A 19,604-nucleotide genomic window follows, 5' to 3' on the forward strand; every position below is an offset into this window, starting at 1 on the left:
GGGGCATCGACTTAGTGCCCTCATAAAGCATTCTATAAAATGAAACATTACACAGTTTAGGTAGGAATATACCCCAGTGACTACGAGACCTTCTGTTTTTAAACACTAACTGGCACACAGTAAAGCAAACAATATGTGTCAAAGGCTTTTTAACTGAACTATAAGATAATCGAGGGAACATTGCAGAAATGTTAGTAATTAATTAAATTTGCAACCCAGGAATACCTGCAAATCATGCTGTAGAACCTTGAAGCACACTTCTGAGAACTGCTACTACTAACATATTGAGACTAGCAAAACCTATGGAGAGCATTAAGTACTATTAGATCATGCTTTTGTGTTTCTCTCAGACTTAACTGCTTTCAAATTTGTTTTCAAAGCAACAACTCCTTTTAGTCCTTCTGCACCCTCACAGCAGAAATAGCCATAAACAGAAACTGTAAACAGCAGTTTTCCTAGTCTGCAGTATTAATTCCTGGGGAGCAAACAGCAGGTGACCTACTTTACAGGAAATCCTAGACATACGCATTACTTGAACATCAGTGCCCCAGAACAGAGGTACAGGTAGCCAGTAAGAGGACAAGTAGGCGTGAAATTTCTTACAATATTCATAAAGTTTTCTTTCATATTACAAAAGAAGCAAACAGGGGTGTAAGACTGTGGGTGGGTTTCAGTTCTGCTGTTTGAAAATACTACGAATTTTCAGAAGTGAATATACCTGTCCTTTTTAGAAAACAGTCCTTCATAGTGCTCAACACTATACTACTGTGGACCTTATGAACATCTTAGGATTTGATAAAAAAAAAATCTGAGTGGTACTTCTACAAATAACTGGGGGGGAAAAAAAAAAAAAAAAAAAGAGATCTGCTTTGGACTGGGAAATCCAACATTCTGCAAGCTCTGGTCCAGCAGAACTCCTAAGCTTATTTCAAGAAAAACGCCAATTGTGATCACGTTGCACTTGCACACTCATCACATAACAACTGCCTTTCCTTCTCATTATGAACGAGAGACAAGAACAGCAACAAGGAGCAAGGTGTCCCTTTACTGCAACACAAACACGACAACAGAGTAACAACCCACAAAAAACATCAGCTTATGCAAAGCTTGTGTGTGACACCATAATAAATCTTGCTTACTTTAAGAAAGCCGTACATTTCATATCCATCAATATTGGATTACAAGGTCATTAGAAAGTATTAAGGAGAAGAGCATCAATATAACCACTGTATTTAAAATATTTACATCAGCAAGCTGGTTTTGAACTGGGGGAAGCAAGTGACAGCAGTATGAATGAAAGGACAAGTGATAAAGATTGGGTTTAATTATTTACACTTAGCACAAGCCTTCTAAAAATTCTTCAAGAGCTAAAGAATTAGTATTAAAAAGAACTGGCCAGCACATTGCTTAAAAAATGGTCAAGGAACTATCTATTTATAGTGATTTAAAAATAGTGAGATTACCTTATACCTTTCAGTGTTCTGCTCATCATCTCCATGCCTAAATGACTGCATGAAGTATTACACAATCTCTAAAAATGCTTGTAGATTCATCTAAGGAATATAATTCTCTGATAAAGAATCTCAAAGTTGCTGCTTTACAGCCAGAATACTACACTTCTTACTATGGGCCAGTATTTCAGAAGCTTGCATACGTGTAGAAATTAGCACTTCTAATCTGTTCTCATGATACTTTATTTTCTGCTTCAAATTCTTGAAAGTGTAGATAAAACAAAAGGCCAACACAAAAGGAAAATGGAAGGCTCCAGTGACTACAAGAAAGGAAGTAAAATTAAAAACAGCAATAAACTTGCACTTCAAACATACTCCACTTGTACGAGAGCAGATGATGTAAGCACCAGCGGAAGTTAAAAGCTGACATGCAGGTGAAGACGTGCTTACTTTATCGACGCAGTCGTCAAAAAACGCAAGGCTGGCGTCCTTGTCACTGACGAAAGAACACTCTTCAATGAAGCGGATGAACATCTGAGTTTTGGTCATCAGCGTGTAGAACTTCTGATGTGAACGGTCTCGACTTTTGAGGAAACCTATAAAGAGAAATCAGAACCATGGAAGAACGCCGGAAACTGAAAAGCCCTCACCCAAAGTCAGCAGGTATCCTGCCAGTGAGCGATAACCTTCCTGTAACCTTTGCCAATACTATGCAGTCCTTCTGCACTTACGTTTCTACCATCGTTCCCAACACTAACACTGCAAATGCTTTTATTCTTTAAATGAGAGAATCTAAAATAATGAATTAATACACATAAAATGAATTTGTAACTCTTCACCTTGTAGTTCAAAGAGAGAACTTGCGTCGGTGGCTGTTTCAGAGGGTGCCTCTGTTATTGGCCTGAGGTAAGACCTGTAGCCTTTTAGTATGGAGGCCATAAAACACAGAAATGCTTCCTGGATCTCCAAATCTAACAGATGCAATTTCTTCCCAGAATTAAAATCGTAGTCATTCATTGCTAATTCCATTAATGCATCTTCTCTTGGTCTCTGTTGCACTGTGAACAAAACCAACATGATACACTTTACACTTCCCCCTCACTAGTGGTAAAAATTCTATGATAAAAATATTTCTCTTTATCCTACGAGGTTCACTGATACTGAGCTCTGTTAAGTTTGGAACAGATTAAAGTACAATTAAGTTAAATTCAAACATGACTTGCGACAATGAGTTCGGCTTGACCTTACACAACTCACGTACCTCTGGATAACATGAAAAGCAAGATACATTTACCTTTTCAGCACATTAGTTACTACAGCAACAGCGAGAACTATAAAAAGCCCCCAAAGTAAGCTGTTCGTAAAAATGTAAAAAATTATGTAAGAGCTGATTAAAGAAGCGTATTTTTGAGACATAGATGGGATGTATCACTTCTTTTACAGTGCCTTTTATTTCCAAGTGTTCCCAAAAAGCAGACTATACATACCATGTGCCTATATACACAGAAAACCACCCAGTCCAAAGTGCAGCCATCAAAACAACACAACAGGCTGACAGAGAGATAGCAGGCATTTTTAAAAAAGGTCTAGCAAAAGCCTTATTCTTAACGTAGATACTTGTATCAACATCTTAAAGCCATCAAAACTCTAGCTAAGGTTTCACTGCTACACACAGAGCATGGTAACATTCTAATAATGTCTCCAAACAGTGAAAGGATGGTTTCATTAAAGTCTTTCACACAATTACAGCCAACCTTACACTGATGTCATGTTTAAGCAGGTTACTCAGTAATAACAATTTAAAACCAGCATCAGTATTTTTATAGGTTATAGAGAACATAAGGTTTAATTTTTTTTCCTAAGGAAATCCTCACAGTAAAATATATCAAAATTTTGATGCAACGGACCATTTTCATCACCTATCAGTGATACACTTTCGTGCAGCACACACCAATAAAATTCTGTTTCTGTGCATTCTAATCAGGAAACAATTAAATACTAGTAACCTCAATAGCCAAGAAGGTGTAAACAGCTTTTAAAAAAAACAACAACTGCCCTAAATCCAGGTGACAATTACCAAGGTCTTATGCAATGCGCTTTCCAGGTACCTATTCCTCAAACTGCAGTGTTGATGAACCCCATCCTTTTCACACTCTGATTAAGTCTTAACTACTTGCTGTCCTGCTACAGCAACTTGATTTTACAATTCTATGGAAATCATCTTCTAAGCGGACAGGTGTTGTCACAGTGTGCTGATGGATGTCCTTCCCACCTCACAAAGCCTAATAGCTATCAGCTGGCCTTTACACTGACACTTCCAAAAGTTTTGTTTTAAAGATTTTCACTAACATCCTGTCTACCCATTTTTCCGCTTCCCCATCAAGGCTCAATATTCCTTGTTCTGCAATATTTGAGGATTCATCAACAGCCCATTTTTTTCTTAGAAATGTTCAGTGCAATACATTTAAAACCCCAGTGTTTAGAAACATTCGTTAATTCCATGTTGAGGTGTTAGGTACTTTCTTCCCTCAGTATACCACATTCAAATATCCTCAAGATAAACTTGCAAAGCAACACAGAATCAGAACAAAAAGTATTATCAGCTTGAGTGTCAAAGTTCTCTCAATTGTCAAGATATCAGCAGACTCAAACAGGTTTTGAAGACAAACTACAGGTCTTTATTAGGTCCTGGCCTACTCTGCTTTACTATTCCCTTGTCAGAGAAGCTCTGCAGTTTTTTTTAGTACAGGGAAAACATCAGTACAAAGCAATATCTATTAAGAACTGCCTTATACATATGGAAGTTTCCTTCACCCCAAAAGCCCCTGAACAGGTTCTGATATCTGGACTTAAAGCACAGGTTTTACCCTTAGTGTTACAGGTGATTTAAGAACATTATTTCATTAGCTATATTTATCTGCTAATGTGGCACACTACATCAATGCAGATTTTACTATGTACTTTCCCACTCACATTCTGCCAGTTGCTGATATAAATTACTTAAAGTGTTCATCAGATTTTTACAAGGTTTCTTTGGTAAGATCTTCCATGCAATAGCTTTCTTATCTCCAGTTCTGGAAGGAAAAAAAAAGTATGAGTTTAGACATGTGTATATAGGACTATACTCAGAGGATTTTTCTATCCCAAAAAAATGGGAGAATATCTATGATTTGCTCCACCAAAATAGGACTGAGCAGGATTGAAAGCCAACCAACCAAGTCAAGTTTCATTTACCATACAGAGATTTGATCACAGCCATCCAACCAGTGCCCCGTATTTCAGGATGATGTTTATGCAGCCACACTCCAGCACTGAAATCAATCCACTAAGAACTCACGGAAAGATGGATTAATAGTATTAAGCACCTGCCATAGCATGTGTGGTGGTTGCTTGTGCAATGTTCTGAGCTGTAATTACTTAAACTAGGATAGAGATAATGACTAGAATGCTCATAGTAACCCAAAATCAATTTGCTATGATAACTGCTTTGGGTTTAGTGCATACAGACTTCACTGTATCATTAACATGATGAAAAAAATTAATGTTGACAATGGGGGGCATCAGCAAGTTTCAAGACCCTGTTAAATCAAAGTTGCAAAGATTGTGAGCATTTATTTAAACATTCTTCCATACAACAAAACTGAATTAACCTGTTTAAGAATGTGCACAGAAAATCAGCTAAAAGTAGAATGAAGCCAGAAATAACTGTAAATAAATTATTTTCTATTAAAGAATATGCAGCTAGTTAGACAAATACCAGAAGAAATGCAAACCCAAAAAGTAACGAAAGCACAGCTGAAGTTATCATAGTCTACTTTGAACTAGTTCCTAAAAACTTCTGAGCAGAATTGCTATACACACTCGCTATCAGCATAAAACCCTTCAAAGTTTTTATTTACACATAATTTATATACAATCTTCTCTAAAACCACACAGAACTACTGAAGCTAAAATAAACCCAGAAATAAGAAAATTTCGGAAGAAAAAATGGTTCTAGTTTTCAGCATCATAATGCCAGAAGACAACAGCAGGCGATACAAAAAACAACTGACAAGACTTTGAGAAGTTACACTGAGCATGTACCGAGTATATTAAACATGATGCTGAAATAAAAGTTTAATTCTGAAATACAAGTTTGTTTAATAGTGGGTTTTATAATCTCGAATTAGAAATCTCATCCTCTTCTGGTTTTGTATCACATCATCACAAGAACATAAGCAATACTTTGTACTGAGTATCATAACAATATGGACTGTTTCCCAATGGTTTTAGCAGAGCACTGCTATCCCTTAAAAGTACTTTGGGTACAAGACAATTAGTGTTACAGAAAAGCATAGTACTCTACAGTTCTGAAAGAGAAATATTATAATACTGTTATTTCAGTCTGTTAACGATGGCGTGATTCTACGTCTTAAGACTCCCACCCATAAAAGTTCACATCTCTAATTCTCAACATAGAGTTCCTATGCTTCACATTGATATGGAGTATGATTTAATTGTTACTATTTTCAAGCAGATGCCAGCATTTCTTCAACAATAAGAAAGCTGATCAGGAAAAACAAAAGTTACTATTCTCCTCCAGGGACAATGAAGTGAGACACAATGTGGTTAATCCAGGAAATGTGCCAACACGTGCAATAATATTTTAATGTAACAGAATAAAAGGCAATAATGTTCCATGAGGAGTGTACCTCCACTCTGCTGTGTTGAACAGATGATCATTTCTGCCATCCTCGTTTCAAGAAGGATGGTATATTGCATAGTTCAGAGGTTTAAAACAAACAAAACCCCCTGAAGTTTTGCTAAAAAGATAGTTTTTGCCTTTGAAGACAGGAAACAAAAAAATTAACACAGAGTAAAATTGTCAATAAATACTTACTGAGAAATTGTATTGGTATCTAGGTCAACACAGCTAACGTCTGGTGGAGGGTCATAGAGGTCAAAGTATCTTGAATCAATTCCCACTATGAACGGGCACGGTGCACTTAACACATCCGCCAGTGCCAAGGGACAGAGAGGAATATATGGGCAAGGCCAATGGAAAGGAAATATCATCTTTGGAAATACGCAGAGACAAAAACATAGGTGAAACATATATCATATAGTCTATGCAAGTACATAAACCACACTTCGCTAACTGCCGCTTCAAAATTATTTAACCTGGCAGGTAATTGTTACTTAAAAATCTAGTTGCAGATTATTAAATGTAAAAATGTACTTATTTCTCTAACATTTAACGTGTTGAATTTGTAGAAAGAAAGCTCTTCAGAATAATAGACACTATATAGTAGAGCTAGGAAAACAATGAAGACTGAGGAAAAGAACATACATTTAAAGTTCATCTGCAAGAGAGAATACAGTGCTATGTTGGAAAACCAGGAACACTTACTCAGTGCACTGTGATGACCAAACAGCATGCTTATTTATGATATTTATACACAAAGAATCAACAACAGTTACTCTTCTGCCTTCATCGGATATCAGCAATGTAAATCCTTCTCTCTAAATGATCTTTATTTTTATTCTTATTTTTAAGTAACCTTTTAAGCCTAACAGCACCACCACTTATCTTTGATTTTATCTAAAAAGCATTCCTTTTCCCCCCTAAGGTATATGATTAAAGGAACATTACTTACAGAGACTAATGCCTCTGTCACACTAGTAAGGACAGAAGGCCGCAATGAATGGATGAGAATTTTATGTTCCGTCACAGCAAATACAAGTAGAGTTACTGCGTTTTCAGGTCCTAAATTCTGAAGTAGTGTAGAAAACTTGCCTCCACTGTTACAGAACATAAACACACTGGTGAGTTACAAGGGACCATAAAAAAAATAGTTCAATAACAAAACAGAAAACAAGGCATTGGAGTAGGATTTTACACACTTAAGCCTGCAAATCTTTGTTTCGAAGATGACTGCAAGGCAGACTACATGGTACACTTGACTGTTCAGCGAAGAATGGCTACGCTTCCCAACAGTAATTGTGACTCCTTGAGACTTTTCAGTCTAGACTATTTTCAGGACATGTGCACAACGACTTGTCTTTTTGAGAAGCAATTTACGGGGAGACAACACGCATTTAATTGTTCTCCTGCACCAAGACACGGAAGTTCAGACAGAACTCCTTCAGCTACCCTGCAATACAAAAGCTGCACTGCCCTGGGAGCCCAGGTACCAACTCTTAGAAAAGGGATGTAACAATCTGTAGTGTGCCTCAAGAACACTAAACCAATTTGAAAATACACAGATATTGTTCATTAAGTATGTATCCTTGTCAGGGCACAAGTCTAATCACATAAATAAACATCAGACACACTAGCTACAATAGACAACAACAAGGTAATTTGCATAATTACAACTCAAAGTACCAAACCTTTTGCACTACGTACGTCAGAATACATTTTTTAATTAAACAGAAGATACTGCTACTTGCCTCAGTGGAAGGGGTGATGACACTGGTTGGCTAAGAATCAGGTTATCATGTGGAGATAGCTAGAAAAAGGGTTTAAAATACATAGTTTTTATTCTGAACTTTGGAAATGTTTACTATGACAAAGAACAGCTAAAAACTAAATTTAAGCTAAGCTGAACATTATATTGCCCAGTTGCACAGCACTGTAAGAAGTGGCATGCAATGCTATCCATCAGTATCTTTTACTAAGAAAAGGCAAAGCATGCTCTTCCTTTCTTAGTCAGAACTGAGTACATTGCATATTCATAAAGAGGAATTTAAATTAGCTAATACCGCAAAAAAATGAATACATTAACTACTAAAAAATGAAGCGTTCTGTATTTTAAGGGAAGCGAGGACCCATCGTTCACACAGTTTTCAGGGGCCAAGGTGGGTCCTTTTTGGATTTAGGGGGAAAGAGACGGATAAAATGCATGAAGGGAAGAGATGGCAGATCAGAATGTTAAGTAATATTTTCTTTGGAAGACATGAGAATTAGGCTCATAGCTGGTAGAAACAGCTTGGCTCTTTGATAAAAATCTTTAAAATTTGCATTAGTTAAAGATCCAAGACAAAGACTTTATTAATTCAAATTCCTTTCTTAGAGTGATAGGACTTCAAGAGAAATCATTCACATACTCAGCACGAATAGGAGGATTCAAACGAGCAAGATACAGATACACAATCAATTTATCAAAGCTCAACTGACATTTTCAGGCACAGTAAATCCAAGGTAACAAGGTACCAGTTTGCTTAATCCTCCCTGCTAAGTGGTCATGCATTTTCTACCTATATAACTTTTAGTAACATTTCATTTCTGAGCCTGTTTCACTTCAGACCCCACTGCAGACGACCAGACATCAGAAGTGATATGATCAGATGAATTAGTAACACTAATGCTGAAGCACTAACACCTATCGCTGTGCCTGGACAGACACAAAACATCACAAAGTTGATGCAGAATTGCTTCCTTGTGTATTCCACATAACAGAGCTTTGGAAGGCTAATGCTTCAGTGACAAATGAGAATGGGCACACCGCTCTACATGCTAGATTTGTCTACAGGTAAGTCAGCTTGGGCCAACAAACACCATTTCAGTGAACAATTCAAAGAACTCAATTATTTTTTTTTTCAGCCTGAGATAACCTTCATAAACTACCCTCAGCAAGGAAGCAGCAGCCTAGTGTCCTATGACTTTGGTGTTTCAGCAAAAGCAGATAAACACAATGAACATTACTCAAAGAGCAGGTCTCCCTTGGGCAGAAGAGGCACTTACAGTCCTCATCCTTCAGAGGGAGAAATGTATTGCTTTGTTCGCAGGTTGTGAACACATCATTAGAGAAGGAGTATCTGTGTCATAAGGGGATGTAGGACATGGAGAACAGAATCAAGCAGATTTCAAATCAGAAACAACTTATCAACTACAGCAGCTGGAAACTAGCCATCAGGAACATTCAGGAATGTTTTACTAATGGATGTGATTTCTTTGAAACTTAAGTCAGACACATGCCATGTTCCCTCTCATTTGTAACAGATGCTAAGAAGGATCTAAGAATGGGTTACACATCCAGACTGGCATACATGCAGTTACGAAAATATATTGTGTCACAACAGGTTGCAAGATATTCTACAGCAGCACACATTCAGAAGGATTTGCTACACTAATTATTTAGCAAAAGACTATCATGTTTTAAATTAGCAAGCTTTAGAGAGAAATTACTATTTCTTCACCAAAATGGAATCCTATTTCCAAGAACACAGGCATTTCCCTCACTATTTTTGGGAAAACAAAGTCACAGGTGATTTTATTCAGTGCAGTATCAAACACAACTCACAAAGTCCCCGACAGCAGCTTGAAGGAAGTACGTACTCCTAGAGCTCCACTACCACTGCCTACTTTAAAAGCAGTGCACTCTCCATCTGTGCTATCAGCTACTGAAGTTGTACTAACCTGATACATACAGCATTGTGATACTAAGGTGTAACAGACATAATTTCACATCAATTACATCTAGGCCCTCAGACTTCGTTCCAGAATATACACCCGTGAACACTCTGACATAGTTCCCTAAAAATTCAGACTAAAATAGGTAAACGTTTTTCTCTAAACTCACTTCACACTTTGCAAACGTGTCTAGTGTTCCCTAACACAAATACTTTATTGAAGGTGAACACAAAAACCCCAAGGTGTAAACGTACAGGGTTTATTATGATTCTAAAATGCAATTCAAAAGTGACAGAAGTGTCAGAGACAGTTTACCTATTTCTCCAACCCTTTTTCAGTAACAGCAATGAATGTCACTTTAGAATATGCAAGTATGTTAAAGAGGATCTTTAATATTCAAGTCATTCTACAAAGAGAGAAGCCAAGATTGGTTTTACTGTGAAAGACTTCAATAGCACATTAAGACAGAAAACTGCAAGGGCTCTCTGTTACAGGGAGTAACATCATTTTGTAACAACTTGTTCAAAAGCACAGAATTGGTAGGATAACTACAACCGAGAGCGAGCTGTCTTTAATCAGCAATAGATTTTAACGTCTCTACCTGTTTTGCCTCTTAGAAAGAAGAAAACCATCAACATTTAGTAATGCTTCACTTAAGTGTTTGAGATAGGGATTTCCTCTCCCCTCCCAACAGGGACAGGGGTGAAATTTCAAACAACAGGTAGCCTAACCCTAGCAATTACACCGCTTCACTCACACACAGTAAAACACAACACGCTAGTCTGGCAGGTAGGACAGAGTTTGCCCACGTGCGATACAGCGTGCCTCTGCTGAACGTGCTCCTGCAGTTGTCAGCGAAAGCTATCCATTACTTAGGGGACAGCGCGAAGCCCTTTGGGAAAACGGGTAATCAGGACTATACACTTCACATCTGCCTTTGATTTTACTTATTTATTTTACATTCAGCCTTCGTACAGTAGCAAGAGGAAAAGAGCTCAAAACATTATTGCAAAACTCAGACCAGCTGCGAACTTGAGTAGTTTTTCATTAACGTCCATATACTCTGAAAAAAATTTCCATTCTAAGCTCACTGAACAGTATCTTGTAATATCTCACTGAAGTCCTTAACTGAACAGGAAACAGAACAGTGAGAAATCTATAAACACAAGTGTATGAATTTAGGAGAAAAAAAAAAATTTAAAGGGGGGGAAAAAAAAAATCCCCAAAACACACATGACCATAAAAATTTTGTTTTCCATTTACTGGCCTCTTCAACAGCTGTTCTCCCTTCACTTAAGACACAGATTAATAAGAAATTTACACTTACCTGAACTAGAATCCTCGGCCTCTGAGGTGATGGAAAAGGAACCTTATGCATGAAATGGGAAATGTGTCTAGAGGAAAAGAAAAATACTGATTTAGTAGAAATAAGCTTAAACTGCTTTACCTCAAGCCAAAATTATTCCCAGTAAAAGAAATTACTATATAAAAATAGCGCACACATATTGAAAAGACAAAGCAAGAAAAAACCAGCCCCAAATCCTACAGGGATATTCTGACCTTGAAAACCTATTTTTCTACTAGGGACAACCAAAATGGCAGGTCAGGTTACCTTTCAGACTGCAAGCTTGTTTTGTGAGAATGGAAAATTACAAGGCACTTTAAAAAAATCTGTAAAGAAATACTGATGTTTGAGTATCACAATACCGTTCTACAATCATGCTTTTGAGATTGGCCTGAAACAGCACTATCCCTCAGAGACCAGCACTGGTTGGTTGCAAAAAAATCTCAGAGCTGAGTATCAAGGAAAGTCATTAAGTTCATCCACTTTCCTCACTTCCAAATACAAAATGGTATGTAAGATTTCTGATGAAAGAAGTGTTTAAGTTTTTCCATATACTGCAAATTCCAAAAAAAAGTTTTACCTTTGAGTAAGTTCTCAGTTCTATAAAATTGATTAAACTTACAAGTTGTACAAGGATAGGAGTTGTACACAATACAGACTTTCACATGAAAAGAAGCTACACACAATCAGTAGAAGCTCAGGAAGAAACAGGCAATCCATCTTAAACTACATGCTACAGCACATACGTAACTGCCATTTCTGCAACTTTAGCCATTATCATGATGATGCAGACAACCAACAAATTTTGAAGAGAATCAAAAAAAGTGACAAACAAGCATTGACCTATACAGCAAACTCATTTTTTATGTTTCTCATCAAAAGTTTCATACATGTATTTCATGGTAGCTGTGTATTACACCAATAGATGTATGCTAAACCCTAATTTCCCCTATTTTTAACTACGTGTGTAGGTATGCTAGGCTTAACTTTCTGTTGCAGTTCTATAATCACATAACTTGCATCAACCAGAAGCACTCTCGTGCCTCCCCTTCACCACTCAACTGACATCCCTTGTATCAGCATCAATGTCCGTGCAGCCACACGGCAATGAGAACAGGAAAGGCATCAGGCTACCAATGGATTTGGGGGTTTGTCTTTACTACCAGCGTACGAAGGTGGTGGCAGAAATATGGGACATACAGCGAACAGAGAAAGGCCTGGTGCTTGCAGAAGCTGAGCAAAAACGTTCACGTACACATGAATGGCGCAGACAACCTTCAGCATCATTAAAACAGCCGAAGAAACCAGACTACCTGCTATATTAACCTCATGCAAGACAGTGTAGCTATATTTAAATTACCCACAGTAAATTGATCAGTTTACAAATCAGAGAAAAATCAGAATAAGCAAATAAATCTGTAAAATCAAAACCAATAAAAGCATTAATTATATTTACTTGTTTAAAAAAAAATAGATTTTTCATTATTGGAAGGTTACACAATCAGAAATTTAAAACAAGTATAGTAGATACAAAGTGGAATAACCAAGTAGATAAACAAAAAATGCTTTATCCACAATGTCAGAGTCTCACAAAGCAATACTGAAGTTTAATCAGAAAAAACACTGGACTGTAATAAAATAAAAAAGGAAATACTGCACTTGAAATTTTATGTGTTAAATCATTCCGTTAGACTAGAAATGTTAAACAGTATTATATATCAATTATGGATATCAACCACCAATGTAAAGGTTTCCTCTGCATTTTAAAACGTGAAATCTTTATGTAAGAAAGAAAGAAAGTTTATCACAAAGAGGAGGATTACCAGTGCAAAAAATTCAATCTGTTTTATTATCTTTCATTACACAACAAATAGGCATTTGAAAAAATGAAAAACTACATAGTTCATTCTCCTAACTTAATGTATACAACATTAAGAAAGATTTATAACCTTGCTCCTCCTAATCTCTAAGCTAAAGGGTGCAAAGGTAATTAAAAAAGGCTTTCAGAGATACCTTTGCAGACACTTAAATCACTAATAAAAATCTAGACTTCTTCAGGAAGTAGGTAAAGATACATTTATTCAATGGAGAAAAGTGCTTCACCTAGAGTGACCACTATATTTAATGTTTGATGACCAAAATCGAACGGATATGATAGGAAAGTTAGAAGTAAAAATAAGAGCTCTCATCAACTGAACTTACTGTTATGAATTTCTGAAGTTACTTACTTCTCAATGGGCAGAACGTGTGGACCAGAAATGGAGTAACGATACAGAAAGGTAAGAAACTTCTTGAAAGCATCAAAGAAAGGCCAGTGAGAGAGCAGACAGATGCATTTGTTTGTTTGAACTGTTCTGCATGTGTCTGACTTCCCCTCAACAGCAGCTGCTAATCCCAGTTGAGATTTCTGTTTCTCTGTGAGGTTCTCTTCAGGATACAGTTCATAAAACTGAATAGCAGCACCATATACCTGCAAACAACATTGTTGATTTGAGGTCAATAAATCTGCCTCAATTTTCAAAACAATCTAGCAAACCCTAGACATGCAAGGAAAATCAAGTCTATGTTACTGTTGGGAAAGTTACATTAATGCACCAGCTTTTGAAGCAATCTATTCTGGAATATTCTTAAGGCTGTAAAAATCCAGACTGTCTATAGTTTATTTAAAACACTTGGTGTCATATGAAAAAGAGTAACTTATGAAATTATTTAAGTGAGAGAAAAATAATGATTTTACAGAGTACAACTACAGTCAACAGCTCCTGCAGTTGCCTTAAAAGCTATTTTAGGAATCTTTTGTAAGCAACTCAAAGCAGTTTTCCTCTCAATTTACTCTTTAAAAAGAAGTGTACACATGCAAGGCTGTTTCCACGCTTGCAATAAAACCAGTATACTTGCATGTGTATGCAGTCAGAATTTTTATAGCTCTGGAGTTTCACAGGCTAACATGATGGGAAAGCAAAGGAGTACAGGTTTATATGATCAACACTCCAGCTGGGAAATAACTGCAAGTCATTCTTTAAAGTAGTCTCTGAATTATGCCCAAAGGGATAGATTCCAGTTTGTCTATGAAAATAATGCATATTTTAACAAATAAACAACCAATCTTTTCTTACTTATTAACAATGATTTTTTTAAGCTTTCAAAATACCTTTTCCGCAGAAGCTCCAGTTAGTACGAACGTAGAAAAAACTGGGAGAGGGTATTTACTGTTAGATGGCCAACATTCAATCGTTGCACCCATAGGTAGACAAAAAAGAGGCACAGATTCTGGTAATGGGAATGATTCATAATCTTCTTCGGGATATCTGCATATTAAACCTGTAAAGGCAATTCGTAAAGAGACATTCTGTAAGGAACAGCAGAAATACAGTTGGAATAGCTCATTCCATAACAGCATGACCAGAAAACTGTACGTGAGCACACATGAACGTCAGAAGAGCAGTAAAGGCAAGCTGTAAATAACCAGGCATGGCAAATAGCTGGAAAGGGGCAGCATGCTTCCAGGGCCTAAGGAGAAACCAGCTGACTAAAACACTGGACTGAACTCCTGCTTACTATTCTACAGACTATTCATAACTGATTTATCTTTTCCTGTTTGCAGGCTGTGTGCATCTCAGCTCTTATTACAACAGTTCACACTCATCACTAGTATGTGTGAAGATATAAAATTTAGTTAAAAAACGGTAGCCTGAATAATTGAGAAGACTGATGTTTTCAGTTATGAAAACAATTAATTCTTGCCAACAGAAGTTTCCTGAAAAAATCTGGTAATGTTAGATATTGGATAGATTTCTAATACCAATAGAATCAAACCAATGTGGATCCACCTCAGCTGAGGATTCAGCTAATGTGCTATCAGACTAATGTGTTTTGACTTCATTTTAAACATAGCCGTAAAACATGAAGTTCTGACGCAGAGAATAACGCAGACCTCTTAATATACAGGTCTTCAATTACATCGTACAGCTGCGGCAATCCCTCCTTTCTTACCGCCCACACAGGGGACTCCAAACTCAGACGGAGCATTGCGTGAAGGGATTTAAGATTTCTCTGCATTAGAGAACACAATCACTACACATTCTTTTCTAATATACAGTGAAATATCAGTAAGCAATAAAAATTGGTAATCAAGAAGGGCAGTGGGTTTTCTTCCCTGCAAGAAGCAAAGCTCTGTGCAAGCTACTACCAGGTGTGGGGCCTTCAGAAATTTTTATTTATTTACAAATACATTGTCCACCTTTTAGTTAGTCCTAAACTACTGTTGTTTACAGACAGCAACATCTCAAAGGGACATAAGTGAACAAAAGCTAAAGTCTCAATCATGCTCATGACTTGCACTCAAACAAAATCAGGGTTTTTAAAAAAACCAACCCTACATGTTTCAGAGCCACAGCCAATCTAACACTGTCTTATAAATAAAACAAGATAAATAGGTATTTTTGGTTTGTGTATCATCTTTAAATGGCACTGCTGCAGTGTTTTTCAAAATGTTTCTTAAAGAAAGTGATCATGAAAATTCCTCAGATATTGTCCGTGGTATTTTCTTCTGCATACATACGCACACATCCATAAGTTACCAACAATAACAACGGCGGTGTAGAAACCCATGAAAACACAACCGAGATTCCCATTAGGGGCAAATTTTAAAACAAAATATCTTAATACATAATTCTAAGGCTGATTTTAGGACATTATGTTAAAAGATTTCTTCAAGGAAAGATTCCTTTTTGGATAATGCCAACACAGTCCTTGTCAAGTAACTCCAGTAAAAAGATGCATGACATTACAAATCAGCCTATACAACCTGAACTGAAGATAAAACAGCTAAATTGAAAATAAAACAGCTAGTTACATACCAGCTTTATAGGATATGGTGTTGGTTTTTGCCACAGACTTTTTATAACATAAATATACTGCTGAGCCCCACTGTAAAACAAAAGAAATAACTGGATTATGCAATGAAGTGTAACAAAAGGAGGTTGCAGAAAAGAGCAGAGGAAAACCTCCTCTTCCTTGTTTACAAAGGACCATAACCTATGCACAAAACCACAGAGCATTAAGGTACAGGAGTTCTGGGCCTGCTACACTCTCCTTTCTGACAACAGCCAGAAACATAAAACTGAAGGAGAAGCCCTGTTAGGCCTGAGCGAACCAACCCATGGCAGGCATCAGCCTGATGTCCAAATCAGAACTGGTTTCTAGACTGAACCACATCTCTAAATTCTTCTCCAAAACATTTGATAACACAACGACAGAATTTTAAGTACACTTGTCATCTGTAGAAATATTTAAACCTTTCGCCACTTTGTTAAACTTCCAGCTTAAACGCTATGTAGGCAGATACACGCACACATATGTATACACACACAGTGCAATGTGTCTGTCACTAACCACATCTGTGTATTACTTTACCTTAAATACTCAACAGGCTCCTTTTGTGCCTGCATTTTTCTTTTATTCATGCTATTCTTTAAGCCCGATTCCTTCTTCCCTCTGTGATTTCACAGTCTGTGAAACACTGCAGCATAATGTCACGGTTTTTGCAGCTTCTAAATAACAATTTCCTTTCTGGCCTTGTTAATGTTTTCAAATGTTTTTGAAGTTCTCCATTTCTGGACATGACAATAAGAATATGGAAAGCCACAGAATGGAAAAGACGGGTACCCTTTGAGAGCACACAAAGCTTTTATGGATGGGAGAAAGACACAGCAACTTTCGTAAGACAGCACTTCCATAACCCAGCCCATACAAGGATGGGTAGACTGAAAAAATCTGTTAATGTTTACAGACATTTATTTAAAACCAAGTACAGGTCACTTCTATGATCTTTTTTGCATGACATCATTTACACATGCAGTCAGCATCCTCATCAGCATGCTGCCTTTTGAGGACCCTAAAAAAACAGCATTTAACTAGCAGACATCCAAATACTAAGTTCTGCAAAACGAAGTGCTGGGAGGCCTGTGCATTTCAGCAGGTCTAGCTTTGGAACCATATTAAGCATTTAAACAGGCTTAGAGTCAACAGCATCCAACATCACTTCCATGCAAATTTCTTCAGAGGAAATGTTTGTGAAACTGCCGAGGATGACATCTATGAAACAGCACTGTAGGTAATAAGGAAGTTTAAAAACAAACCAGAAAGCAGTTCTTGGGTACAGAATTCCCATCACAACAATAAAATCAGTGCCAGAAACAGCCACATCTGTGAAACCTCCAGATACACACATGGTGACACAACAGGTTCTAAGGACTAATCCAAAGGTGTTGAAGTCAGCATTTTCAAGTCAGAAGTAAAAAGACCATTTCCTCCAAGACTTCCAAAAAGACTTTGTTCCAAGCAGAACAAAGAAATGTAATCCTCCAACTCTTCCAAGATTGGATTTATGTTTGGAGAGTGCTTATCAAAATTTTTAACCAGGTAGTCTGAGAACTGTCACAAATGCTCCACAAACATTACATCACTGAATATCAAGTGTTCAAAATCCAGGTTTTGAATCTTACCATACTATTACTAAGATTCTTGTCAACCTTGCAGAACGTATGTGGAGGCGTTTCTCCTTTACTTGGTATGATTATACATATGTCCGTAACTGCCAGCGTGTTCTGTGTCATGTTTTCGGATGCTCTTCGGTAAGTGATGTACACTCTTTGCGATGAGGCACTGCCACTAATGTTAGCAGGACGACCATATGGAGTAGTTTGAATTATTTCACAACCTTGCTTTACTCTTTCTTTCCCATCATACAACACCCTGGTCAAAAATGGATGAACAAAAGTCAGAAGACACATAATTTTTTTTACAACACTTTGAATATTAATACTGTGCTAAGAACTATAACTGAATAGTACTAGTTGAACACCAGCTCTTGCCTCATCTCTGATCAAAACATTTGTACTGAAAAGTTCAGGTCACATTATACCAAACTGCATTCTAACAGAAAAGCTTCGTGAAGAAACTGTACTAGTTTTCCTCACGTATAATTGCTTTTAAGAGTTTTGTTTACTGCAATACTGTTTATTTTCATTTCTATTAAAAGACTCATTGCCTGATCTTAAGAATGTCACCTAAGAACTCACCTCTCTTCAATCTGTATTAAATAGGATAAGCATCATATCTCAACCCAAATACATATATTGAAAATCATAAATGTCTTTGAAAACTCCAAAACACATAGGATTATGGTTGTCACTAAAATGCACTCAGCATGCATTTTTCCTACCATATACGGTTACAGTATGCTCAAGACAACAAACATCTTCCTGTTTAGAGTTTTGACTTGTATCTTAAAATTACAATATGCCATTAAACCTTCTTTATTTCCTCATTAGTCAAATAAAACTGCCAGAGTCGCTATTGGAACAGAAAAACCACTCACCCCAGATCAGTAAGCGGGGGCTTATCCCTTCCTCGGCGATAACAAAGGTATATTTGCGGCCCTACAAGACTGCCGTTATTGAGATCCGCAGACAATCCTGAGGGCGTAACATCTATGCATTTATATCCCTGAGGAACCTCCTCCCCCAGAGATTTATTAATTACTGTTACGTCTGTAATAGGTTCTTTTGGTTTAGCGATTTTATGGCAAGCATCATTGAAGTGGATTTCTTCCTCTAGTGGTTTTGAAATATCTGTTAATCCTGCGACAACAAAGTAGTCAGCAACACGAGCCCCTTTGTCTTCCATCTTCCATTACAAGACGTTACAACTGGTAAGAAAGAAATATGCATCAGTATATTTAAAGGAAATTATCAGATATCAGAAATAATAAGGTTATGCTTACTCACAAAACCAGAAAATTTGCAATAATATAACTGAAAAAAAACCGGAAAGCCCAGGTAGCCTTTTTGTTCACTTACACACTAGAGTAGCTGAACCATCAGGAACAGCAACAGCAAAATACTATGCAAAGTTTTGCAAATAGTTCACTACGTAAAGCTCCAGGCTGAGCTACAAAGTAGTTCCCGCATATTTTGCCTACAGACTGTTACTGCACTCTATTCACCATGACAATGGATCTTCTAAGGCATGATCTGCAACTGATTGGCTTCCTGAATATTAAACATATATGCTAAGGCTTTCTTGATTATTCTGAAATACAACTATAATATTTGCAGCCAGCTCACTCTATGGGATTTTAGATCAGATACCAAAGTCAGATGTTCTTGGAGTATTTTTGCAGGCTAGAAGTTGACTCCATCTTATTTTACAGTGTTTTGGGGCTCAGACCCTTGATACACAACAAGGAATACAGTCCTGCTGTTCAGTCAAAATATGTTGGGAAATGGCATTCTTTCTTCCCGAAACATATTGATAAAAACAAACATGATTTTTTTCTGTATAGTGGTTTTTTTTCAGTATTTGCTGCCAATGTTGTAAATTAACTTCAACACAGGACAAAGCAGTAGGT

The 19,604-nt window shown here is 37.0% G+C and overlaps 1 protein-coding gene across 1 annotated transcript in view; it reads right to left on the bottom strand.

Moving 5' to 3' along the window:
- The window catches only part of DENND4A (DENN/MADD domain containing 4A), a 35,605-nt gene extending 16,701 nt beyond the window's left edge, over window positions 1-18,904 (bottom strand). Inside the window, exons 1-12 of the mRNA XM_010158329.1 lie at window positions 18,573-18,904; window positions 17,698-17,947; window positions 16,051-16,120; window positions 14,343-14,512; window positions 13,420-13,661; window positions 11,174-11,240; window positions 7,884-7,942; window positions 7,088-7,232; window positions 6,331-6,506; window positions 4,425-4,525; window positions 2,291-2,509; window positions 1,902-2,047 (exon numbers count right to left, since the gene is read on the bottom strand). Of these exons, the coding sequence (XP_010156631.1) occupies window positions 1,902-2,047; window positions 2,291-2,509; window positions 4,425-4,525; window positions 6,331-6,506; window positions 7,088-7,232; window positions 7,884-7,942; window positions 11,174-11,240; window positions 13,420-13,661; window positions 14,343-14,512; window positions 16,051-16,120; window positions 17,698-17,947; window positions 18,573-18,880 (1,953 nt within the window). The 5' untranslated portion in view covers window positions 18,881-18,904. The remainder of the gene's footprint in view (window positions 1-1,901; window positions 2,048-2,290; window positions 2,510-4,424; window positions 4,526-6,330; window positions 6,507-7,087; window positions 7,233-7,883; window positions 7,943-11,173; window positions 11,241-13,419; window positions 13,662-14,342; window positions 14,513-16,050; window positions 16,121-17,697; window positions 17,948-18,572) is intronic.
- Between the last annotated feature and the right edge of the window lie 700 nt (window positions 18,905-19,604).

This window comes from Eurypyga helias, unplaced genomic scaffold (assembly GCF_000690775.1).
Source record: "Eurypyga helias isolate BGI_N326 unplaced genomic scaffold, ASM69077v1 scaffold8899, whole genome shotgun sequence".
Lineage (NCBI taxonomy): Eukaryota > Metazoa > Chordata > Aves > Eurypygiformes > Eurypygidae > Eurypyga > Eurypyga helias.